The 24,444-nt window shown below is 33.6% G+C and overlaps 11 protein-coding genes across 11 annotated transcripts; 5 read left to right on the top strand and 6 right to left on the bottom strand.

The window, feature by feature from the left end:
• Positions 1-794: 794 nt before the first annotated feature.
• NAEGRDRAFT_70602 (uncharacterized protein) lies at positions 795-1,463 on the top strand (the record flags this gene model as incomplete). Its single annotated transcript, XM_002674246.1, has 1 exon — positions 795-1,463. The coding sequence occupies one exon, from the start codon at positions 795-797 to the stop codon at positions 1,461-1,463; it is 669 nt and encodes a 222-aa protein (XP_002674292.1).
• Positions 1,464-3,244: 1,781 nt separating this feature from the next.
• On the bottom strand, positions 3,245-3,550 carry NAEGRDRAFT_70601 (uncharacterized protein; the record flags this gene model as incomplete). The annotated part of the gene is made up of 1 exon (XM_002674162.1): positions 3,245-3,550. One exon carries the CDS (start codon positions 3,548-3,550, stop codon positions 3,245-3,247), a length of 306 nt encoding a protein of 101 aa, XP_002674208.1.
• A 361-nt stretch (positions 3,551-3,911) lies between these two features.
• Positions 3,912-6,164, bottom strand: NAEGRDRAFT_70600 (uncharacterized protein; the record flags this gene model as incomplete). The annotated part of the gene is made up of 2 exons (XM_002674161.1): positions 3,912-5,418; positions 5,542-6,164. 2 exons carry the CDS (start codon positions 6,162-6,164, stop codon positions 3,912-3,914), a joined length of 2,130 nt encoding a protein of 709 aa, XP_002674207.1.
• Positions 6,165-6,959: 795 nt separating this feature from the next.
• NAEGRDRAFT_70599 (uncharacterized protein) lies at positions 6,960-9,065 on the bottom strand (the record flags this gene model as incomplete). Its single annotated transcript, XM_002674160.1, has 1 exon — positions 6,960-9,065. One exon carries the CDS (start codon positions 9,063-9,065, stop codon positions 6,960-6,962), a length of 2,106 nt encoding a protein of 701 aa, XP_002674206.1.
• A 744-nt stretch (positions 9,066-9,809) lies between these two features.
• NAEGRDRAFT_56264 (uncharacterized protein) lies at positions 9,810-10,111 on the top strand. Its single transcript, XM_002674245.1, has one exon. The coding sequence runs from the start codon at positions 9,826-9,828 to the stop codon at positions 10,081-10,083; it is 258 nt and encodes an 85-aa protein (XP_002674291.1). The 5' UTR covers positions 9,810-9,825; the 3' UTR covers positions 10,084-10,111.
• A 230-nt stretch (positions 10,112-10,341) lies between these two features.
• On the bottom strand, positions 10,342-11,838 carry NAEGRDRAFT_70598 (uncharacterized protein; the record flags this gene model as incomplete). Its single annotated transcript, XM_002674159.1, has 1 exon — positions 10,342-11,838. The coding sequence occupies one exon, from the start codon at positions 11,836-11,838 to the stop codon at positions 10,342-10,344; it is 1,497 nt and encodes a 498-aa protein (XP_002674205.1).
• Positions 11,839-12,209: 371 nt separating this feature from the next.
• Positions 12,210-13,387, bottom strand: NAEGRDRAFT_70597 (uncharacterized protein; the record flags this gene model as incomplete). The annotated part of the gene is made up of 3 exons (XM_002674158.1): positions 12,210-12,393; positions 12,445-12,926; positions 13,082-13,387. The coding sequence occupies 3 exons, from the start codon at positions 13,385-13,387 to the stop codon at positions 12,210-12,212; spliced, it is 972 nt and encodes a 323-aa protein (XP_002674204.1).
• Positions 13,388-13,973: 586 nt separating this feature from the next.
• NAEGRDRAFT_70596 (uncharacterized protein) lies at positions 13,974-15,812 on the bottom strand (the record flags this gene model as incomplete). The annotated part of the gene is made up of 4 exons (XM_002674157.1): positions 13,974-14,602; positions 14,672-15,211; positions 15,256-15,357; positions 15,401-15,812. 4 exons carry the CDS (start codon positions 15,810-15,812, stop codon positions 13,974-13,976), a joined length of 1,683 nt encoding a protein of 560 aa, XP_002674203.1.
• A 653-nt stretch (positions 15,813-16,465) lies between these two features.
• NAEGRDRAFT_51067 (uncharacterized protein) lies at positions 16,466-19,743 on the top strand (the record flags this gene model as incomplete). The annotated part of the gene is made up of 2 exons (XM_002674244.1): positions 16,466-18,793; positions 18,955-19,743. 2 exons carry the CDS (start codon positions 16,466-16,468, stop codon positions 19,741-19,743), a joined length of 3,117 nt encoding a protein of 1,038 aa, XP_002674290.1.
• Positions 19,744-20,535: 792 nt separating this feature from the next.
• NAEGRDRAFT_80669 (ornithine decarboxylase) lies at positions 20,536-22,392 on the top strand. Its single transcript, XM_002674243.1, has one exon. It carries the CDS (start codon positions 20,741-20,743, stop codon positions 22,349-22,351), a length of 1,611 nt encoding a protein of 536 aa, XP_002674289.1. The 5' UTR covers positions 20,536-20,740; the 3' UTR covers positions 22,352-22,392.
• A 361-nt stretch (positions 22,393-22,753) lies between these two features.
• Positions 22,754-24,443, top strand: NAEGRDRAFT_70592 (uncharacterized protein; the record flags this gene model as incomplete). The annotated part of the gene is made up of 4 exons (XM_002674242.1): positions 22,754-23,165; positions 23,244-23,558; positions 23,611-23,619; positions 23,695-24,443. 4 exons carry the CDS (start codon positions 22,754-22,756, stop codon positions 24,441-24,443), a joined length of 1,485 nt encoding a protein of 494 aa, XP_002674288.1.
• Between the last annotated feature and the right edge of the window lies 1 nt (position 24,444).

Below are 24,444 nucleotides of genomic sequence, written 5' to 3'. Positions count from 1 at the left end.
GTGGAAATCAAATTAGTGTAGAAGGATTCAAATTCATAAGTGAAATGAAACAATTAACATCACTTAGTACTAAGTAGTATTATACAGGAAGTATGAAAGTAAGTCACCTTGTATATTTTTAAATCAATAAACACACCTAACAAAAAAGATTGAAAGCATACCCTTATTGAGCTGCTCTAATTGCTCTTCTGAATTTTCCCCAAAAAGATATTTTGGATTTGGATAAATTATGGATAAACTGTTTCGAATTATGCAAAGAATATTTAAACGAAACCAAACTTTCTTCAAGCCAGAATCCAATCCAATAAAATCCTCACTGACGAAGAAATGCTTTCATTGTTTTACATTTAAAACCTTGTTCTTTAAAAAACCTTGCTAGTTCATTAGTTGGGAACTGTTGTTGTACATCTCTTGAAATTCCCACAGCTGCTTCCATTAAATTGATTCCAAATATTAAATGAAACAAATCCAGAGGAGCTTGTTGTATCCAGTTAACGTGAGTACTATTAAATTATTGTTATTTAACAAACATCAAAGAAGTAAATAAATGTCATTTGTCTCTGTCTATTCGAATATTAAAAAAAATGTGGATAACAAGACGTAGAACAATACTTTCCTTTATTTTACTGACAATATCTAGTTGTCTCGTGTATATATTTCTCTTCATTCTCTATCAACCAAATATTGATGAAAAATTAACTTTTCTTCATCCAATCATAATCCGAAACAAATATTCGAAAGCTAAAATTGCAATCGTTTCATTCCATACGAAAAGCTTTCAAGAAATTGGACGAATGACAAGTCTGAACAAGATTTTCTACTCTCTAAAACATAATTATGATTTTATCCTATTCAATCAACCTTTCTATAAATCATGGTTTGTGAAACCTGCTTGGAATAAGATTCCACTTATCAAAAGTCAATTGAGTAGTTATGATTGGATTATTTGGATTGATTCTGATGCACTTGTGTTATTGCATCAAGTTGATTTGGATCAAATTATTGAGGAATCGTTGAAACGAGATCCGAATAAGAATAGAGAAATTAACCTAATCATTTCATATGATAGAAATGGATTGAATAGTGGAATAATGGCTATTAGAAATTGTAAATGGTCACATCAGATATTGAATAATGTACTCAGTTGGAAATACTTTCTCTATTCCATGCATTGGTATGCAGAACAAACTCCACTCGCTATGGAACTCGAACATGGAAAATCTCAGAATGTTCGAGTTGCCTTGAAATCATTCCTCAATTCGTACATGTATGATTATAGGGAGGGTAAATCATTTATATTTCACTTGGCTGGATGTAATAAGTATGAGGGAAATTTGTGTGCCTCAATTATGAGAAACTTTTATGAAAATTGGAGGGAAAGGAATGTCACCACAGTGGAGGATAGAGAATTATTGAGAAAGACTGAAATTATTTATGATGGAGTGAGTGGAGGTGGATCATAATGTGATTGCTAAATAAACCAATTCAAAAGAATATTTGAAAATTGTGAAATCGTGTATGTGGAATTTTGGAGATGCTTTCGAGTCATTACCTTTACCTAATGTTCCTTCCATTAACTTAAATTTCTCGATACTGTACTATATAAGAGAGATATGATCCGTCAGCACTTGATAATTTAAGTAAGGTATCTAGAGTGGATATAAATGATTTAAGAAAGTCTGTTTTGAAGCAAATTCAATTTGAATGCTCTCAATGCCTTTTGTTTTTTTAATAACACAAAGAAGAAGAATTGCAGTGAAGGTTGTTTGAAATTTTACTTCAACCAAAAGGCAGGAGCGTTTCAATTCCCGGCACTCGAGATTAATTTTTCACTTCATCTCTTAATTTTAATATTCAAAATATCGATAAAAGCATCTAGTCTACCTAATTCTCGATTTTCAAATGATCATCTCTTAAAACCATAAAGAAGATAACCTCAGATTATACTGACCTATTTTCTGCAAAAATCACAAGCAGATACTCAACTGAACTTGGCAAAGTTGAGCTCAAAAAACCAATGAACGTTTTCTATGCATCTGATGTATTTTAATACTGCTTTGTCCAGTAATAAATCTTGTGCCTCTTGAAATTGAACAAATTTACCAAATAATGTTTTTCACTTTAATGAAATTACATTTTGGATTTCTTGTGCTTTACCTTCCATTTTTCTTTAAACAATGAAAGTTATCCAGAATTTTGTTTGTATTCAAAGGAACTAATTGTTTTTTTGTTTCTACTTTCAATGAAGGAGCAGCCTTAATGAATGCAGTACACGAAGTTGGAGGACTGCATTTGATATTTGATGGATTCAATTTATCCTCCATCTTGTTCATGGTTTGGGTCCCTCATCATGCTTACTATTATTTAATTTAATATCTTCGTCATCATACAAGCTCGGAATTTGAAAAAAAACTCAATTTTACTCTGATTGAGATTCTCAATGCGCAATGAATTTTCAATTAATAAAAAGAGTTGGGTGGCTCCTAATCTGACGGTTTGTGCAATGTCTGATTGAAACCAAATCAAAGTGAGCAATTAAGCTCAACCCCTGATCCCTACAAAAAATTGAGTTAATAGTAATGCAACCCGTGGGCTGCTTTCAGCTATTAAACTGAAAAGAATAGATACTCGATCAAAGCCAATTGGCCGAGAAAGATGGTTTTGAGTATTACATAAGGATCATTGTATTTATTCTGTTTGTTGTCGAGTGAGGATTGGCTAAATGTTTGTGGTATTTTAATAAATAATAATGCCTAGTACAATTATTGAACATGTAGTGAATCTTAATTACTAATTGATGATGGAGCAATGTAGGTAATCAATCCAACGAAGCTGTTTGGAATAATGGAAAGAAAGAGAGAAGCAAACTGGATTGACCATAAAGATGGCAAACTTGATAAGTAACACTAGTATCACATTCTGATAAGGCAAAAAGACTACAGCACCACAGGTTCCCAAGTTGTCTCCAACCTCAGTACTGATGTGGCTCGACGATGCTTAACTTCTCAAATCGGACGGGATGAGGTGCATGAATCGTGATATGGCCGTAGCCATTCATATTGATAATACAATGATAATAAGGAATATTAAAAATGTTCATTGGAAAAATGCGTGTCTACATATGAATATTATATATCACGTAATATCATATCTAATCTACTTTCTCTGGCTGACAATTTGAACCTATTGAGAAAATTGCCTCAGTTCAGTAACCTATATAATTTCTGAAAAAAAATAAATAACTTTAATTCTTTACTTTGATTTCATCCTTCCACCAAGCACCATCCATATCTTCCACTGTCTTGCTGTATTGATTGAATTTCCATCCATCCGGAGAGGTTTCTTCCTCTTTGAGGAATCCCCACATTTTAACTCGTTTCCAATGAAAGAATAAAGTCCACACCTCACATTCGTCCACAATTTCCTCATTATTTTCATCCAATTCCTTGATTTCCTTATTCTCATTCGGTTGAGGTTTCAGCAAGACTCGGTGATAATCCTTCCCACTGAAATAATTAACACTTCCTGCACGAAACTCCTTCTCACTCATCTTTTTATTCGAATGCGAAACTTTAATTTCCCTATACGAACCACTTAATATCAAACTAATGCCAAACCTCCACGGATGATCATGATACCCTCTATCAGGATCTGAATGCACAAATCGATGTAACACTAAACCAGGTCCATTTTCAAAAGATAATAAATTGAATCTTTCCAAAATTAGAACGTTTGTTTGATCGTTCAATGAGTGAAAGATTTGTTTCCTTGGCAAGTGTTTGGATAACGTATGGAGAAGTTGTTGCATTTTTTTTGTAACTTTAAAAAGTTCATACAGTGCGTACAACGTCTGAGTACCATGTGTAACCTTTGAAAAGAGTTTCGAATGGATTCGAATAGAATTTATAAAATTACAGATAATTGAGATGATCCTCATTTCTTCTCTCCTTCTCTTGCCATCTCTTAAAGCTATCCATTGAAACTGTCAAGATAACAGTCCTCTCCAACTCGTCAAACAGTTCAAATTCTCCCAAACCTCGACTAATCTTGAACGAATGAGTTTCTAATTGTTTCTTTGAAATATTCAACTGTTTTGGAGAATTAGCCTTAAGATACTTGTTATACATTTCCTCTTGCATTGTAACTCTTTCTTGAATATTCCCCAAACTTTTGTAAAATTCCACATCTTCCAAAAAGCAAATATTTTCATCGTTTCTTTCAGTCGAGCAAAATTCTTTAAATTTCTTTCGATTTTCAATATCTGTGAAAAATTCCAGAAATTCATTTGTGATTTGGTTGGTGAGTTGATAGTGTTCGTTGAAACCTGTTGGATGGATGATTGTGTCGAGGATGTGGATTAGGATAACGTAGACAGTTTGGAGTTTGCATTCTCTGATGGTTGCCATTTCTCTTTCCTTTTCGTCTGTGATGGTAATGGTTGGAATTCCTGGTTGACCAATCGAATTTTGTTGATTATTGGAAGGTTGATTGTAAATTTGACTCATGGAGATGGAAACTTTCACATTGAGCGAAACTCCTGTCTTTGTATTGGCAGTAGTTTCGGCTACTTTCAAATCGGCTTGATTCTTCAACTCTGTCACAATCGTACTCAAATTTAACTTTGGTAAAAGAGTTGAAATTGACAAATTTCTAATCAAATCCGAATCAGTATATCCAAAATTCTTAAAAAATGCATTATTCGAATGTATAATCTTTCCCATAGCTGACGAATCAATCGTGATAACCGAATCTTCCAGAGAATTCATAATCTTTTTCGTTCTCTGCTCCTCAAATGAAATTCTATCCAAAAGCAACAATAATTGAGAATGTGAGCTAGCCAAATCTTTCGTTCTCTCCTTAACTTTCATTTCCAAACTATCTTGAATATATTGATATTCCTTCTTTCTGAAATAATCTTGAACCAATTGGTTGACTCCTAAAATGACGAGAATGAAAACTACTAAGGCAACTGCAATGCCAATGCAGACTTCAAGCCAGAGTAAGCTGTCAGTGTCCCAGCCATCAATTGGACGAAGGATAATTTTCCAATTACTGTTCATGACTGTCATGTTTCGTTCGATTGAATCTGTTAAATATTTCACATTGGGATTTCCTATAGTTCCAATGGTTCCTGATTTGGTTCCATTGAGATTTTGCATAAAGATTTGATTTTGAGCATATTCGAATAGTTGGTATTGGAATCCTGATAGAACTGTGTGTAAATCTATAGTTTCGAATAGTTTCATAAAATCGAACAGTTCCACACTCAAACCAAAGAAAGTTCCATTCGGATAGTAAATTGGATTCTGAGCAATTACAGCCACAGAATTAGGATCCAAATTGATCATATTGATTGGTCCAAAGATTTTTGTCTTTTTCGTAGCAACTGCTTCCTTAATAATTGTTGTATGAGCAGGTCTATTTCAATACAATTTCATTCAATATTTTACAATTTCAAATTAAATATTATTAAATATTATTAAATAAATTACAAAATATTTAAAAAATTAAAAAATTACAAAAATTGTAAAAATTACATACGTATTAAGACCCATGTGATGTCCAATCATAAATTCCAATCCTGCCAATGGATAAATATACTCCAAAACAAACTCATCCGTCAGAGCATACTCAAAAGTATTCAATTCTGGAAAATCTTTGGTCAACCTTGAAGCAAAATTGTTAAATCTTTCCAAATTAATCGAATAATTCCATTCTTGGGCGACTTGACTCATAATTTGTAGAGAACCAAACGAAACTTCAACTTGTTTTCTGATTAGCAGCTCTGCAGTAATTGCAATCTGTTTCACTCTCTCTACATATCCATCTTTTCTCTGTTTTTCCAATGAGTGAATGACAATGACAATGATTGGTGACAGAACAGCAACAGCTAATACTGCAAATATTAAACCCAAGATACTGCTCAGTAATGTGATTCTCTTTCTCTTCATGTATAATTCCTTCTTAATGTTGCCATTTTCAATAGAAGAATTTCCTCCTGCTTTAGAGACTGCTGATCGAGTTTCGTCTTGGTTTGTTGGATTGGTGGCTGAATGTGTTGTGGAAGAAGGTGATTTGGTTCCAGTTGGAGGAGGGGTCAGAAGTGTACTATTCTTTCGAGTAGATGTGGTACTGTTATCAACAGTTGGTGTTAGAAAGGTCATGAGATAAAGTAGACGAAAGTTGTTCGATGATGAAATAAACAGATCAAAGTTTAGGATAAATAGAAGAAGAGAATGATGAGACCTTCGTTGCCTTGTTTTTTAGTAAAATGCCAGCAATAACTTTCAAGATTTTGATATGTTGGCTGGATAAATCCAAAAAATGTTGAGTGTAAGCTGATATTACCCTGGAACACAATAGTCGTTTGGAGTGGTATTAACAATAGAGAGTGTGTGGTATTAGATTATTCTATCGTTTCAATCAAGAGGATGAGAGAAACTCAGAGTTTAGTAAGAGATGTTTTTTTTCTTTTTTCTTCTTGAAGGTTTCTAATAGAAGGGCTAATGTCATATCTTGCTGGAGGGTTGTTCTTAAATGTCTAGGAGCATTATTGTTTTGGTTGTGACTTTCGACGATTTTTGACTTTGAAACCAAATTGGGAACATGTGACCTATTATTCTTCAACTTGCTACAGTTTCCAATCACTCTTAAATTTTGAATTAAATAAAATGTTTCAAATGTTCATGTAGTTTAGTTGAATTCAATACACTGTAAATTAATGTTTTGTTGGATGTTTTAATGACAGAGTGATTAATCATAAAAAGATTCTTTACCATTTCAATAGATGATATGTTCTCTGTTGTTGGATATTACCCTTGGGTATTAACATGTTACTTTTAAAAGTTCACCATCCATTTAATAAATAATAACATTCATAGTAATGTGACTCTTTTGTAATATTAATCCAACTATTGTGTTTCATAAATTGATCGCAAGCTTCTGTTACGCAAATACAGTTAAATTGATGACAATTCAATGAGATGAATGCAATCAAGTTCCAATACGAGAAGAAATCTCTTTTGTGAAGGGGAATGCTCGAAATATTCCACAGATGTTGTAAAATTAATCTTGAAGGGATAAACAGCAAGACATTCACCATTGGATAAAGAGTACTCATAGAGGGTGGTGTCTTCTCTTTCAATAATGAACGAACGAGATCCACAAAATCTTCCTAGCACAATTGAAGGGCTATTCTTGTAGGATAAATCTACAAGTACCTTAACTGAATCCTTACTCAGATTAAATACCATTAATCTTTTTTCCACATCGCTTGCAATTAGAATCATGTCTTGAAATTGGTCAAGTAAATATAATGATTTTACAGTCGTTTGATAGAGCAACTTATTTGTGTTGACATTGTAAAATTGTAAATGTTCAGGGCAGGAATAGCCAATAATTTTCTCCTTCTCGTGATAAAAATCAATCGAGAAGTGATTATCATCTGAAAATAATACCTTTCTTTGATGTAAATGCCCATTTTCAACACTGATGTAGTATTTACATATATTAGATGTTCGTGATGGTAATCTTTCAATCGCTAAATAACATGCAATGCCATCCTCAATTTCCTCAAAACTCACAATATCTACACCGTGCAGGGAAGAAGCTATAATACTCGGCCCACAGTCCTGTCCAAGAGCTATTAAATTCTCATCTTCTCTATTAAATAAAAAGGAAATCCAATTCTCTGTATCATATTTCACATCAAGTGATCTACAGTTAGATAATTTAAGCTTCTTTTCCTTTCCATTATTGAATGATACTGACTTTATGGAAAAGTCCTTCTTGAGTAGTAAATGGTTCTTGTAGCAGATGATTTGTGATCCATATTCAGTAGGCATTTCTTTTGCCCAACAATCATCAGGTTTACAAATATAAACACTATCAAGATTGGCAAATACTTTGGTGGTATTATCGCTATATATTTCCCTCTCTGGACTGTTCTCTGGGTCATAGAGCAGAGAAAGATTTTTTGGATTGTAGGAATATTTGAATTCAGTTAGAATTGCTTCATTAGAAATCAATTTGGAAAAATCAAAATCAACTTGGAATCGGAAACTTGTTGTAGAGTACATGTTAACGAAAAGTTTCAATTGATCTCCATGAATAACTTTTGTATGTTCCTTACTTTGCTGCATGAACTGATTGTTGGAATCAAACATTGACAAGCAATAACTATTAAGTAGAACGAATGAGGATCGATTCATTTGCTCTAAAAATCCATATGACATGCTTATTTGGAATTTCGCGTAGCATTTGAGAATTTTAAGCTTGTTACTAAAGCAAGCTGCATATTCTACATTATATTTGTTCAAATGCTCCAATTCATTAAGCCTACCTGATAAGCTGGCAGAAAGGTAGAGGCAATAAATTACTCCAAAATTCTCCTGTACAAAAGTTCTAGCATCACTTTCTTGAATCTTGACACTCACTATCGGTTCTAGGTCTTGGAAGAGCTCTTCGGTTCTATTCAGTCCTATCATGGTCTTGCAATATTCATCAAGGTATTTGTAAAAATCATGGAAATGAATCAGGCCTTTCACTACTTCATAGGCCTTCTCAAAATCTCCTATTCTATTCAAGAAGATCACTCTCAGTATTTTCCTTTCGATTATTTCGTCAGAATATACACGTTCCATATATTGCAGGTATTTGGTCTCGTTACCCTTATTGAAATAAATCACTCCAAATATTAAATTGATTAATTTGGACAGTTTTTGCTTGCTTGTTATAAATTCATCCTGAAAATCGATACCAAATATGTAAATTTCATTCAACATGTTTTCCAACAAGATGAAGCTCTCTTCGGAAATTTGTTCCATGTCCTCTAGTAGTTGATTGGCCAATAATTCCCCCCTACTAACATTTCCACAAATGAATAATTGAATAATGAATTCAAAGTACAGATCCATGAAATTAATTAAACATTCTCCCAAATATTCAATGACATTCCTTGTAAGGAACATGTAAAGATGAATCGGATGATTGGAATCATTAAATGGTTCTGTTTGATGATGATTCTGTTGGAGAATATCAAGCACACCAGATATCATTGGGTCCATCTTGGACAAGTGTTTTACGTTTAAATAACAATTAAATAGAGTTGAATAGTTCAAATTAACAGAGAGGTTATCTTGTTCTCCTTCTTCATCGGTTGATTCATGTTGCTCAATTGTTAATTTCAAGTTTGGACAATGTTTGATGAATTGTTGATAGAAAGATTTCCCCTCCACTTGAGTAATTGTTTTATAGATTTGATAACGAAGATTATTCCTATTCTCATCATTGGCATTAAATTATTCCATATCATTCCATAGTTAATTAATCCGTTATTATTAATTGTTTAATTCCATCACAGACAATAAATATCAAGATGATCAAAGAAGAGAAAAACCTACGAAAATTGGAAAGCCTTCGATCGAGATAAACATTGACGAATAGTTTCCAAGCCACCACACAGATCCAAATTGTGTTCATTATGCGAGAAGAGCCAATCCCTGATGTGAGTGAATAGACTTGGAGAGGCTTCTCCTCTTCCATGATTAGATTGAAACATTGCAATACTATAATTCAATCTATGCAAGTATGTTCAACAATAATTTAGAAGATATCCAAGATATTCCTCTTAGTACTTTCCTATTAATTTACCAATTCCTTCTTATCAAAATTAGTTTCTTGGAAGGTTATCACAACAGCACAACAAGGAGTAGATGGTAAGATAACAAATTTTTTATTGTTTGCCTAGCTAGTGAGTTTTCATTGTAAAATTCATATCAACCAAAATTCATTTTTCTTGTTCGAAAAAAAATCAACAATATCACCATGGGCTTTTTAGAAGAAGATCTCCTTTATCCTAATGCCAAGCAACAAGCTACTCAACATAAGTTGAAGAGATTGATCCCAACTCCAAACTCTTTCTTCATGGATGTTAAGTGTCCAGGTTGTTATAAGATCACCACTGTTTTCTCCCATGCTAAGAGAGTCGTTTTGTGTGGTACTTGTTCAACTGTCTTGTGCCAACCAACCGGTGGTAAGGCCCGTTTGACTGAAGGTTGCTCTTTCAGAGTTAAGACTGATTAAATTTAACCAATAAATCATATTAAAATTCATGATGGTTTTGGTTATTATAATTGCGCAGTTGATGAAGTTTGTTAGTATTAATTCCATGATGCGCAAACATTGTAGTAGTTATATTAAATGTTGTAGTTAAATTATACATTCTCCGAAAGTTTGCTACCAAGATATCCATTTCACTCAATTTCAGCAGCAATTTTCTTTTCCCTATTGCTTGCTCTAAATAACGAAAAAACGTAAATGTAACAACCATTGTTCAATAATTTATTGATTATCGAGTGGAAGGAATGTCTGGGAATCATCTAAGAATTGGCTAGGCTCTGATGTCAGCTCGGGAGCATCTACAAGTATAGCACTTGTCTCTCGTTCGATATTCGCTTGTTTCTGTGAAGAACCAATAACACCAAGACCTGGTACAAATTTGATAGAGTTTTCTCCGCTCATATTCTTTGGATCTAGGGATGGCAAAAGCAGCTTGGAGACATCTTCATTCTTTGTTGGAGTAATATCTTGTTGAGGTGGCTCGAATTCATCATCGGAATGAGTGTCATCTTCATCATCAATTTGAAAACCATCCTCATCATCAATTTCCTCTTCGACAGTATTGTGTTCTTCTTCTTGTGGATCAATTAATTGTTGTTGTTGTGGAAGTGATGTTTGTTGATTGTGATGATAGGAAGCAGTAGCAGAAACTCCTTTTCCACCTCCACCACTGTTGGAGGCATGTTGATGATGACTGTGTGAAGATTGTTGATGACTATTAGAGTTGGTTGCTGGTTTTTCATTCTCTCTCGGAACAATATCTATCAAAAAGTCAAAGATGTCTGTCTTTCCAATTGCTGCAGCAATATCATTTCTCTGGAGTGTTCTTCTTTTTGATTCCTCTGTGTGAACCCATGCATGAAGTGTGAGTTCAATAATAAACATTTCACATGCTTTGGCAAATAATACTGGTGCCTCTGCACTAATCATTGTTTTAGTTCTTACTTCTTCATCTGATTTCATAATCTTTTTAATTCTGGCGAGTGGGAGTTCATTCTTTGGTTTTTTAGATGTTGGGTTGACCATTTCAGACACTAAATTTTGCCAAACAGGTAAAGCTGTTGATGGAACTGTTGTTGATATGTAGGATTCTTGTGGTGTTGTTGTTGGGATTGAGTTATCAGCTATAGTTGTCGAATACTTGTTATTCATTATTGTACTATTACTATATTTTACGGTAGTATTCATTGGAATATTATTAACATTTGGGGGTATTGTCCTAGAATTTGATACTACTTCTTGAGAGTATTGAGAAGGAGGTTGTTGAGCTGTGGAGGAGGATGGCATTACACCACCATGATGTGGAGGCATATAGGGATGTTGTGAAGGATTACTCATCATTAACATGGATGGATGTGTTGGAAAAACAAATCTATTATTTGCATTGGGAATCTTTTGATTTCCATTCATGATCGGGATTGGAGGTTGGAGAGAGGCTTGATGATGTCCATGATGGTGATGATGATGGGAGAGTCCAGGTCCATTACTAGCTGTTGAATGAATAGAATGATAGGGAGGATGATTTGAAAAGGTGGGTTGGAGGTGTGATGAATATTGATGTTGTTGTTGTTGTGAATCCACACTACTACTACTAGTATTATTATTATTATTACTTTGAAAGGACGGTATCATGCCATTATTTCCACTTGGTGTTGATGAGGATGCAGAAGGTAATTGGGGAGTAGTGAATATATTATTATTTGATGATGATGGAAGCATAATTTTACAATTAAATCAGTGTGATTAGGATGTGATAAATTCTCTCTAGCGTTTCTTGAGGTAATGTTTGTTATTAAATTACAATATTTCTCGTCTATTATATATGTTTAATATTATCAATATAGGTAATAAGATGTGTTGTTAGTTATCAAATGATTGCTGTAAAATCGCAATCAAAGGATTTGTTCTCTGTGATCCCGAAAAAGTTTGATCTTGGTGATGAAGGACACAAAGAGAGCGCCAAACTTTTTATTTTTTTTTAAAAATAGATTGTTAACAACTTGTAGCATTATGTGATGATTTTGTGAATGTTTTACAATAAATGTTACAAAATAATAATTTGAAATGTTTAATATATTAACATAGATTAATTAATTGGAATATTGAGAAAGATCAAAAGAGGCAATGTCCTTTCCTCTCAAAACAGTACCATAATCGCCAGTTTGGCCAATAGCAATGGTCTTAATCTTGAAGGAGCATGATTGGACAGGTCCTAAGGTGGCAAAGGCATGTTCTAATTCCTTTGGATTGACGTCGTCGTGAGCAACTGTCACACTGTATAAATGTATGAGATTCAAAATTGAAATATATATTTGAAAAACTTACTGAGGTTGGAATTGAGAATAAACATTTGGAGATCCATAAAAGTGAATCATTTTGATTTTAACTTCCTTGAGAGCATTTGGTAAATTATTGACCCATGATGGAATAGTGTTCTTAACTCTAGGATCTACAAATTGAGAAGTGGCATTTACAATGATATCACTCATTCTTTGTAAACAAGCTGGAATTGGCATGTTCCATAATGCATAGGAACCAGTTACATTGACAAATGTATTGGTAGTGGCAGTACAATCAGTCAGATTGTAAAGTTTACTTTCAGCAAGTAATGTTTGATTGACACTTGAAATAATAGTGTCAGTAAATTCACTGAGGAATCTTGTCAAGTATAAAGTAACGTGTGGTTGTTGGGTAACATTAAAGTTAATTTGTTGATTCTTATCCAAACCAGTAATAATATTATTGATATCCATTGCAGATGCTTCACATTCAGCACTCAATTTAAAGTGAATATTCAAATCAGCAACCTGTTATCATTATTCCGAACATTCCAATAGATATTTTCATCATGTGTGATTCAATAATTTTCAAATAATTATAATAATATTCAATAATAATAATAATAATTGTACAAGCACATTAATTCCATCATTGATATATGGTGTGACAATGAAAAACTCACCTGACTTGTGTGGAACAATTCAACCAATTCAACAATCAAAACGACAATACCAACAAAAACTGCAAAAAGCAACAAGATAACAAAAGCCTTCACAATACTCAAACAAAGCTTTCGTGCTGCCGATTTTTTCTTCCCTTCATCAACAATTCTATAATTTTCCTCCAAATCATCGTCCTTCCTAAAATCCCTCTCATCAATAAATAATTCTGTTTTACCAGCATCCTTTGGTTTATCAAACTTTTTACTCGATTCAATGGCTCCGTATGATCCAGACGCTATCGGATCCACATTAATTGGACGACTCATATTCTATATATCTGATGATTCTATTGATGCAGCAATAATCAATATTATTTTGTTGTTGTTGTGCTAACGATGAGGTGCCGACCTATCAAAAGCTCTTCGCTGATTTTTTTCAAACTTTAAAAAATTTCTCTAAAGCACAAACAATTTTAAATAAGCCTCAAAGTAAGAAGTTGATAAACGTGCTGTTATTATTGGAGGAATGTTCTTCTGGAGGTGTTATGTAATAGGGAGAGAAGGTTGTAGTGATGATGATAATGGAATATTGAGGAGAGGAAGTTTAATAGGATTTTATGAAGAATATAATTGAGGGTGTATTATTGGGAGAGTATGAAATACATTATTACTGAGGAGTTTTCAATTCTGAATAGATAGAGGGTAGGTCTTTAAATGGATTCATTTCTAAATCATTGTTTGGTATTGTAAACATTCTTGATTAGAATCACAACCAGATGAACGAAGGAGATTACAAAAAAATTAACATCAATGGCATATATGGAATATCATCTTTGTCGTTTTACTAGTCCTCATGGGTGTTCAATAATAACATTGTTTATTTGACTTTCTAGTACAAAATCCCACATGCAAATTAATGTTTTGCTTGGGTCTTCTTTAATTGTTCAAAGTATTCAGCCAAATGCTCTCTTGGTTTGAAATACAAATGATACTTATTCATATCCAAATACCCCAAAGTTGTGGTTTCATTGAGTGGAGGAAGAGTGTTTCCATTAGAGTGAGATAATCTGAAATGTCTTGCAAGATTAATCAAGGCAAAGTAAATTTCAGTAAAGGCAACTCTTTCACCAGGACATTTTCTAGCTCCTTTACCGAAAGGTCCAGAGAATGTCTTTGGAACGGCAAGGTCAGAACCTCTTTCATGTCTTTCAGGAATGAATTCAGTACTCTTTTTAACCCATTGTTGATACCTGGCAGGATCTTCCAAGAACATGACAGTTGTGCCCTGTTCAATCTTAATTCCACTAGCAACAATATCCTTACTCAATTGTCTGGTGCTTGTCGATTTAATGATGTGATTCAATCTCAAACTTTCATCTGCAAAGGCTCTGCATAACTTGAGTTTCTTCAAAGTTTCTGGAGTGATTGTGAGACCATTTTCTGAAGTCAATTCATCCAATGTTGGTTCTCCAAATACTTCAACAGTTTCTTGGTAGAGTTTCTCTTGGAATTCCTTCTCAGTGGCCAATCTATACATTAAGACTATTCCACAAAACAACAAACACATTAAAATTGAATTATTGAAAAATTCTCAATACAAAGAATACTCACCTACTATGGTACGAGCAGTGATATCAACACCAGCCATCAAGAAGGAGCTCAACACAACATTTACATAGAGTTGCTTATCCTTGTTATCTTGGAATTTTGAAGCTCTTTCTTCAATGAGTTCTTTCATTCTTGGTTTTCCAGCATATTCACCCTTATCAAACATGTCAATACATTCCTTTGATCTATTCAATCCCAATTCATATCCATTTTCCATATCACGATATTCCTTGGTTTTAAATAATTTGTAAAGTTGAGATCCATTTTGGAGTTTCAAAATGTTATCCAAAAACACAACAACCAAATTAACAAATTCATCAATTGAGTAAGAGAGCTTTGAGGCAGCTTCATCGGTCATCTTGGCACCCATGAAAACCTTTACAACAGAATTGAAAGTATATCTATTGACAACTCTTGTTCCATTTTGTAATTCGAAATGATCCTTCTCCTTGTCATAGGCCAAATTTTTGGTGAGATATTGTAAAAATTCACTATTGAGTTCAGTTAATTGTGGAATGATAACATTTTGAACAAATTCAGGACCTATCCATATAAATTTTGGCAATCTCAATAAATAGTCAACTTACGCATTGCAATATTATACAATTGTCTCATATCATACCAATCTTCATAATTGTAAGATTCGACTGGATTCTGAGGCAATCCTCTTTCAACCTTGAATTTTCTTGCTATTCAAATTAAAATTATCAACTCAATGTGAAGAAAACTTACCTGGTTCAAGAGTTTCTCTTCCTTCATCCTGTTTTGCAATTTCATTAGCCAAATCAGGATCCTGTGTAATGATCATTCTCTTATTCAACAATTTGATCTTGACAGTTTTACCATAATCACCAACAAGTTGTGAAAAATAATTTTGAATTCCATTCGAAGCTCTCATCAAATCAAAGAGACTTCCAACGAGTGGTAAACCTTTAGGACCAGGGAGATCATCAAAGGTGAGAATTTTCTCTTGTTTTTGTTGGTGGTAAGGACATTTTGCTGTTTCGTCTTGTTGAACTTTAGTTTCAGCTGAATTGGAAACTGAAGAAGAATATGAGAATTTTCTCAACAGGATTTGATCTTGTTGTTGATGAAGCACGGAGAATAAATTCTTGAGAGTTTGATGTTGGAACCTTCTTTGCATTTTTTTCTAAATGTCAGAGAAATTAATTCAGGTGTCAATTAAAATGTGTTCAGTATCGCATTAAGCGCGTCATCATCTCTTTGTTAATAAACTTAAAGGCGGATTTCCTCTAAGGTCAAAATGATCGAAGATAACATATTTCATCATCTATGTTTTTTTCACATTTTATAATTTTACAAGTTTCGAATATATTGTAATGTGTATACTAAAGAAACCTTACTAAATAACCCATCCAATCAATAAACAACAAGTCCAACCATACTTTTGTCATACAACATCCATAAAAATCCATCAAATCTCCACACCAATAACCCATCTCCCATTCCTTTCCAATTTCAGTTTTGCTTTTCCTCATCAATTCCTTCATTATCAAAACTCGATTTTCGATATTTAATAATTTTCAAAAATTTTTTTATCTCTTTCATTCCTAAAATCTTTTTTTACGTTGTGGAAATACTTCAACTGGCTCATTTGTTAAATAGTAATCATCCATCTTCCAAAAAAGGTATCAACTAGCAAAGAGTCAAAGTTTGCTGTCATGGCAACATCAATACAGTTCTAAAAAAACAGGCAGAAAGGGTAGTTGTAGACACTGTGAAAAAAACTATTCGAAAGTGTATTATTATTGATTGCAATCTTGTCATCATTAAAAAATGGATAAGAAAAGAGTTCCTTCTCTTTCGATCAGTAGTGTTTTGGAATATAGTGATGATGGGTATTTAATGAATTCGAATAATTTTCTAAACGTTCATTCGAATAATGATTGTGGGAAAGGAGATGAAGAAGATGCTTCTTCCTATTCATCAGCAACAAGTCAAGCATCTTCTCTAGATGCCGATAATACACCACCACTACTCCGTGTTGAAATCAACAACAAGGAAACTAACCTAAACCAAACTCTAAATCAAAGTTTCGAATCGTCTAATAGTGAAGCTGCAAATCAAACATGTTATGAAGATTCGTCAAGAGGAAAATTTGACGGACTCCTGTTGTGTGGCTCAATTTACAACACATCTCGAGAACAGCAAAAGAGATTGGAATTTATTCAACAACAGCAAAAATCAAAACAACATTCGGATAATTATATGGGAAAGTCAGCAACGTTATTGCCGACAATTTCATTAAGGGATCGATTGAATTATTATAAAACAATTCCATTTGGAGAGAAAATTAAGAAAATTTCATGTGGATCCAAACATTACATGATTTTAACACATGGTGGAAGATTATTCTGTTCTGGATGGAATGATTTCGGTCAATTGGGAATTCCTAAAACAATAACTCATAGAAGGGGTCAAAATTCCGATTTAAATTCGAGTAATGATTCGATTGGAAGTGACTCTGATGTTCCAGACATTACACCTATTCACTCACCAAGAGTTTCGTCTTCTCCTTCCACACTTTCTCATATACAATCCGAATTGGAACCACACGAAGATTTGGAATTGAATTTCCTGAGAGAGGTCCATCTCACTAACCTCTTACCACTCGTTGAGAGTATTGGAAAACCCATGTTACCAATGAGGAGACCTTCGAGGACAATTTCTAGAAATTTGAATTTGAAAAATTTGTACAATGTCAAGTTGGTTTCATGTGGAGATAAGCACACAATGATTGTGACTCAGAATGGGGATGTTTATTCAACGGGAAGGAATAATGATGGTCAATTGGGATTGGGTGATTTTAGTGATCGATTTGTCTTTTCAAAAGTCAATTTTTACCTGAATAAGGATCAACATATTGATGATATTCATTGTCAGTTCAATAATTCTGCAATAATCACTTCAAAAAGAGAAGTTTTCGTATGTGGATCGAATGCAAATGCTCAATTGGGACTTTTTCTTCACAAGACTAAAATTTCAGTCTTTACACAAATTCCACTCTTCAACATTCCAATCAAATCAATTTCTTTTAATATAGACACAGCTGCAATTTTATCAATGGATGGTGAAATTTTCAGTTGTGGAATTGGTGGTGATATGAATGATGCTGCATCAGTTGTGGATGTATCAACAATGCCTGAAGAAAAGAGGTCAACCATGTATAGAAAGAATTCAATCATTCCATTCTTTAAGAAAGTTCCTCTTAATGAGAAAGTGGACCAATTGAGTAGTGGAATTTATTTTACATTGGCTATTTCAAACTCTTCCAAGAAAATTTACATTTTTCATTCGAATCCAAATTATTCTCCTTCAAATTTATTTCAGGATTTGTGTTCTCCTCGACCATTCTCTGCAGATTCACATAATGACAGTCCTAGATCTAGGACTGATATTTACTCTGTTGGTTCCTTATCCTCATTCAAGACTCATGTGACAAATCCAACTTTCAAGTTTATTACTTTTGGAGATGGCGAAAGTTCAAAGAATAGTTTTAAAAACCTGACTTGTGGTTATCACCACTCAGTGTTTGTAAATTATCTGGATCAATTCTTTGCATGTGGAAAGAATGAAGATGGAAGATTGGGATTCATTAATGGAATACAAGATAACGAGTATCAGAATTATCTGAAAAGAGTTAAATTTCCAAAGGAGAAAGTTGGAGAGTTGGATTTTAACTCGGTTGCATGTGGAGAGAGTTTTACAATTTTCTATAATAATTCAAATGTGAACAAGGTTGATAATCAGTCAATGCTTTCAAAATCGAATGTATTGATAGAACCAAGATCTACACGAATTCAAACTAAATCAGGAGATTTATACATATTCAAGCCATTACTGAATAGATTCTGTCCAATGACGATTCACTTCTTGAATTTACTCGATAAGATGACAGTTCATTTCGACATTTCACACGTTCAATTTATAATTAATGCAACCATTAATAATGATCGATTTGATTCTCGATTTTTTAATGAGTTATCGGCAAAGGATATTGTCAAGATGCTTTTTACAGTGTCAATTTGTGTTCCTTTTGGATATTTAATTAATTTAAAAACAACCTTGCTGGAAAATTTGTTTGAAAAGGTCAACTCGAGTAATGTAAGACATGTTTCAAAATTATCTGACGAAATGATTCATGAAATGACAAATATGAATAGTTTATTGAAATTTGATGAATTCAACCCAGAGGCAATGGGTTTAAATATTGAGAAATTGAGAGGACTTTCACTTTCTCCCATTCGATTCTGTCTATTGGAAAGAGATTTTGCAACTTTTACAAAAAGACCATAAAGGAATTACACAGCGATGAAAAACCAGAAACTAAAAGCAAACTTCCAAATCTTTTCAAAGGAACTTGTAGAGTGTATGAATTGACCATGATGAATGAAATTTCACACAATGAACAAATTTCTGACCCAGTAGAAATTAACAAACTATTTAACATTGAGGAATCGAGTGATTTAAAGATTCAGATAGGAAAGACCAACTTGGTCCTCCATAAGGATGTGTTATCGAGTTATTCTGAAACTATTAGAAAGCAACTTTCCAATAGTGCCCACGACGATACAAAACCATTGGATATTGTAAAATTATGCTTCAAGAATGAAATGAGTCAAGGTGAAAAGACTTTAAATTGTCAAGCATTGGAAACAACTCTCAAACTAATGTACGACATTTGGACTTGTGACTTGTCATCAGTTATTGAAGGAACCAATTATTTGGAATTTATCTTCAAATTATTGGACTTGTCAAGAATTTTACAATATCCAAAATTATTCTCAAAATCTATTGAACTCATCGAAGCAAGACGAAACCACTTCAATGATGACGATATTATTGAGCTAGTGGAACGAAGTGAAGATTTTTTAGAAATGTGGTGTCCAGATAATCACGATGAAGAATCCACTCAACCATTAACTGTTTGCATTGTAAAGATTTTGAGTGATAAATTCTCTGCACTCAAGAGAAGATTGAAACTCAAATCAAAGTGGAAAGGATTGGAATCTTTGATTTATGAGTTTATTGAGGATGAAATTTATTATTGTTAAGATTTACTGTAGTCAATTATTGTAAACTAAACTTCATTTTACTTGTGAACTATAGTCTGTGTCCAAAATTAACTTTAGTTTCGAATTTTAGAACTTGTGGAATGGCTATTTATAAAATTAACTTTCTAATTTGAACTGCTATTGTTATCCTTATTCGAAGAAGGAGGTTTCCTTACTAAACTCTATTTTTAACTAACCTCAAGATAACATTCAAATACTGTACATTAGTATTCGAATCTGAATGGACCATTGAATCTGTGCTATTTTCCTTACTTTTTGTAAACTCTAGCTAAGGAGCAGAAGGGTAAATACTCAATCCTTCATTTAACAAATTCTCTTATCTGCCACTTGTCAATCCTGATACAACCGGCCAACGTGAATTACTGAGAAATTCCTCATTTCCAACCTTCTCTGCAAAAGTCATCAATTCCATTTCTAAACAGCGAGTTGATCATCAAGGTTAAATTTCTGTAGGCTTTGAATTGTCTCAAAAATCCCAACAGGGTATTCAACGCCCAATATTGAATAATCACACAGCAGATGCACACAGCAAAATTCCCTTCCAACAGAACTTTAACTGTGTGGCTAATAATATGTCTCTGTCGATTGTTTATTCGCTGAGAATCACATCATCATCTCAACTCTCTTGATTTTCATTGGACGAAGTCGATCGGCTATTAATAAAGTGTGCGAGAACACAGAGAGCAAAGTTTGATGTTGTTTGCTGCGTCGTTTTGGCAGAGAATTTAAAGCGCTGAGGGTAAGCGAACCGTTTTTCTCAATTCAAACAAAAAAAACAAAGCAAAGCGTTTTTGGTATCCACCTCTTGTTGCTACAGCTTTTTTATTCTCTCAATACTTATCCAACCTTGAAAGCCTTTGAGTTTTTTTCATCCACTCCTCAGCGCGTTTCCTCAACAAGCTTGAACCATAGCAATACATTGGAATCCTCCCTTTTGGATCAAAACACAACAATAATAAGAAATCCAGTACACTCAATGAGTAGTGTTGTCCTTGCAAATACTGAATTTTCATCCACTGTCACTGTTAACAACCAATCAAGTCTTGATTTCAATCAAGCTAATAAGTTCTTATTAGAACTATATGGACAACCTACTTCTATTGAAGAAAACTTACTCAATTCTTTCTCAAAGAAAGATCATGCTGCATTAATTCAAAATACCATTAATAATGCTATCAGAAATGAAAAGAAAACTTTCCATCACAACTACAACTGTGATAAAGTAGCTGCCATGCAAACAATCTTGAGGGTATATTTTGAAGCTGAATTTTACCCAATTGAAAGTGATGCCAAGAAGATGACAACCAAACAAATTGTTAGAAACATTTGTAAGGATGTCGAAGAAGACAATTTCCATATTGTTGACTTGTCTCATGTTATTAGACAAGTTGAAAGATGGAGACTATGTTTCCCACGTATTAACCCATACTATGCTGTCAAATGTAATCCAAATGAAAGCATTATCAAGGTTATGTACATGATGGGTTGTGGATTTGATTGTGCCTCTTTGAATGAAATCAAATTGGTAACTCAACTCTGCAATGAAGTTGATGAATGGTTTGCCAAACATCCTCATTTCTATGAGGTTTTGGCTTTTGTAAATAATGTCACTGTTGAACAAGTAATGAGCAAGAAGTTCTGTACCACTACTGACATTATCTTTGCCAATCCATGTAAGCAATTGTCTCACGTTAGATATGCCAGAGACAATGGTTTACAATGGACAACAATTGACTCTCCACAAGAAGTTGAAAAGTTGGCAAGACAATGGAAGGATGTTAAGGGTGTCATTAGAATCAAAACTGATGATAGCAACTCTGCTTGTGCCTTCTCTTCCAAATTTGGTGTATCAATCGAGAATGCAAGAGGAATCTTCCAATCTGCCAAAGATAACAATGTTGAATTGTGTGGTGTTAGCTTCCACGTTGGTTCTGGTTGCCAAGATGTTAATGCCTATGTTAAAGCAGTCAAGGATGCCAGAATTATCTTTGACATGGCTGAAGAATATGGTTACTCATTCAACTTGTTAGATATTGGTGGTGGTTTCTTGGGTAATATCAAGGAGACACCAACTGTTGAAGATGTTGCTTCTAATGTTAGAGATTTGATCGATGACTTGTTCCCATCTCATGTTAAGGTCATTTCAGAACCAGGTCGTTTTATTGCCCAAGCTGTGTCTGTTTTGGTTGTTAACATTTTCTCCAAGAAGGACTTGCGTGAAGAGAATAAGCTTTACTATAAGCAACTTGAAGAGTCTGGTGCTAGCGATATTGTTCACGATAGGGATGATTTCATCTATTATCTCAATGATGGTATCTATGGTTCTTTCAACAATATCTATTTCGATCATGCTGAACCAACATTCAAGACAATCAAAACTGCTGAAGAGAAGGGAGCCAAGTACAAATCTACTTGTTTTGGACCAACTTGTGACAGTATCGATATCACCTGTAAGGGTTATTTATTGCCAGAGCTTAATGAAGGTGATTTCTTGTACTTTACCAATTTTGGAGCTTACACTACTGCCTCTAGCTCACAATTCAATGGTTTCCAAAGTACTCAATTCAAGTATATTTTCAGAAATTAACATGCCTACAAAATAAACTCATTCAACATTATTTATAACAATAGTATCGACTATTAGCCCATTGAGAACTTTCAATTGGATAATTTATTTTGTTGATTGAGAGGAATAATTGAGCTGCAAAGCTTACAAAAATGATTGAAACTCCAAATAATCCTCATTTTCAATCAAAAATATCTTAATTGACCACCCGCAATTTCTTTCATGCATCTTCAAGATCCACCTCGCACCAAACATTTGATCTTTTTTAAAATGTGGAGAATCCTCAATATTCAAAAATACCCCCTACCAAAAAAAGTGCCAACATTGATAATGGCATCCAACACTAAATTCTCAACAATAACTAGTATGAAAAACAGTAATAATAAATTCAGCACCACTCCGAGTAAAGAAAAAACGACAAGGATGATGGTGGATAATGAAGGAGAGTTGGGACACTATGAAGAGGATCATGATGATGAATTGAATGCACCAATCATGATAAATACAATATCATCTTCATCATCATCGACGAATATGTTATTCTCATCATCATTAAATTATTTATTGAAGGATGAAGAGGAAGATGAAGGCAGAGCTGCTGAATATTATGAAGAAGAGGAAGCAGGTATTGTTAATGGGAAAGATCTGGTGGATCATGATGAGAAGGAAGGAGGAGAACATTTGCCAACTATAACTGATATAATACATCATGAAGAGGATGAGGAAAAAGGAGAGGAATTGAAAAAGAATGTAGTGATGAAATATTGGGATTCATTTACTCAGTCACAGTTTTATGTACACATGTTAATGTTTTCGACTTTATTGACTTTTGGAGGTAGGTTTTGGAAGTACGAATTAATTTGGAAATTTAATTTTAAATTGATATATTTGGAAATTTAATGGAAATTTCAAGGATTTTGTGTGTTGGCACCAAATCCAATCAGAACCATGAGACCAACAATTTTTGCATTTGTTAGAAGTTTTTTGATGGTTATTTGTTATTTTGTCTTGTCATTAATTGTAGATCGAAATTATTCATTTAGATCAGAGAGATTCTTATCGAGAATTAAAAATCCAATACTGAGATACCTTTACAAAAAGACACCAAGTTTTAAGGATTTTAAGAGAATGGTAGTGTGTGGATCCATGTACATGTTGAATATGGTACTTTTTGTGATTGGTATGAAAATGATTAATGCAACCATTGCTGCTATTGTTCAACCATTGGGTAAGTTGTTGATTTATTACAATTTTATTCATCAATATAATGAAAATAATAGTTGCTGTTGGTAAGTTTTCAATAATAGTTATGAAACTAAAATATATTTATATATTGAATTTTAACTATTTCTCAATGAATTTAGAGGTTTGCCTTATTTCAATATTTTTGGGAAGGGAAGCTAGTTCAATTGTTAAAATTTTGGGAGTTGTTATTTCTGCTATGGGAGCTATGGCCATGCTGATTATTCCTTCACTTACGAAGGAGAAGGCGGCTATAACTGAGGAAACCCAAGCATCAGAATCATCGGCATTGGAAGCATTTTCTTTTACCATTGGTATGATAATCCTTATTCTCAATACTGTGGCCTATGCTTTCTATTTGATTTTATTGAAGAAATTGTTGAATAAGAAAATTCCTGGAATTACTTTGAATTTTTGGACTTTTTTGGGAGGATTGTTTATTCCATTTTTAGCTGCACTCTATAATATAAGAGATTTTGAAATTAGGAGATTGGATGATATGTCATATATTGGAATGGCCTATGCTGTTCTTATTCATGGAACTTTTAGCTTTATATTGAGTTCAAAAGCATCAAGTTTAACAAGCCCAACTGTGATTGGAATTTATTCAACCATTTCTCCAACAGTTACAACAGCAATGACTGTATTGATTTCTGGAGAGGAGGTTTCATTGTGGATCATACCAGGTGCTTTGGGAATATTCCTAGGTGTCATAATGGTAATTCTGGCCAAGTGGAGAGAAGGTAAGGCAGCTGCAAAAGAACTAGCAGCAACTATTGATAAGAATGAAACCACCACGAGTACTGAACTGGAGGATGTTAATAGTATTGAACTGTCGCCTGCCGATAAGGAAAATCAAGAGGACAAATAAT

Source organism: Naegleria gruberi (assembly GCF_000004985.1).
Source record: "Naegleria gruberi genomic scaffold NAEGRscaffold_41, whole genome shotgun sequence".
Classification (NCBI taxonomy): domain Eukaryota; phylum Heterolobosea; class Eutetramitea; order Acrasida; family Naegleriidae; genus Naegleria; species Naegleria gruberi.
This window is presented reverse-complemented; position numbering and strand designations above follow the sequence as displayed.

Excerpts from the sequence above, each read along its gene's own strand:
- NAEGRDRAFT_56264 (XM_002674245.1), top strand. The coding sequence starts at position 9,826 with ATGGGCTTTTTAGAAGAAGATCTCCTTTATCCTAATGCCAAGCAACAA.
- NAEGRDRAFT_80669 (XM_002674243.1), top strand. The coding sequence starts at position 20,741 with ATGAGTAGTGTTGTCCTTGCAAATACTGAATTTTCATCCACTGTCACT.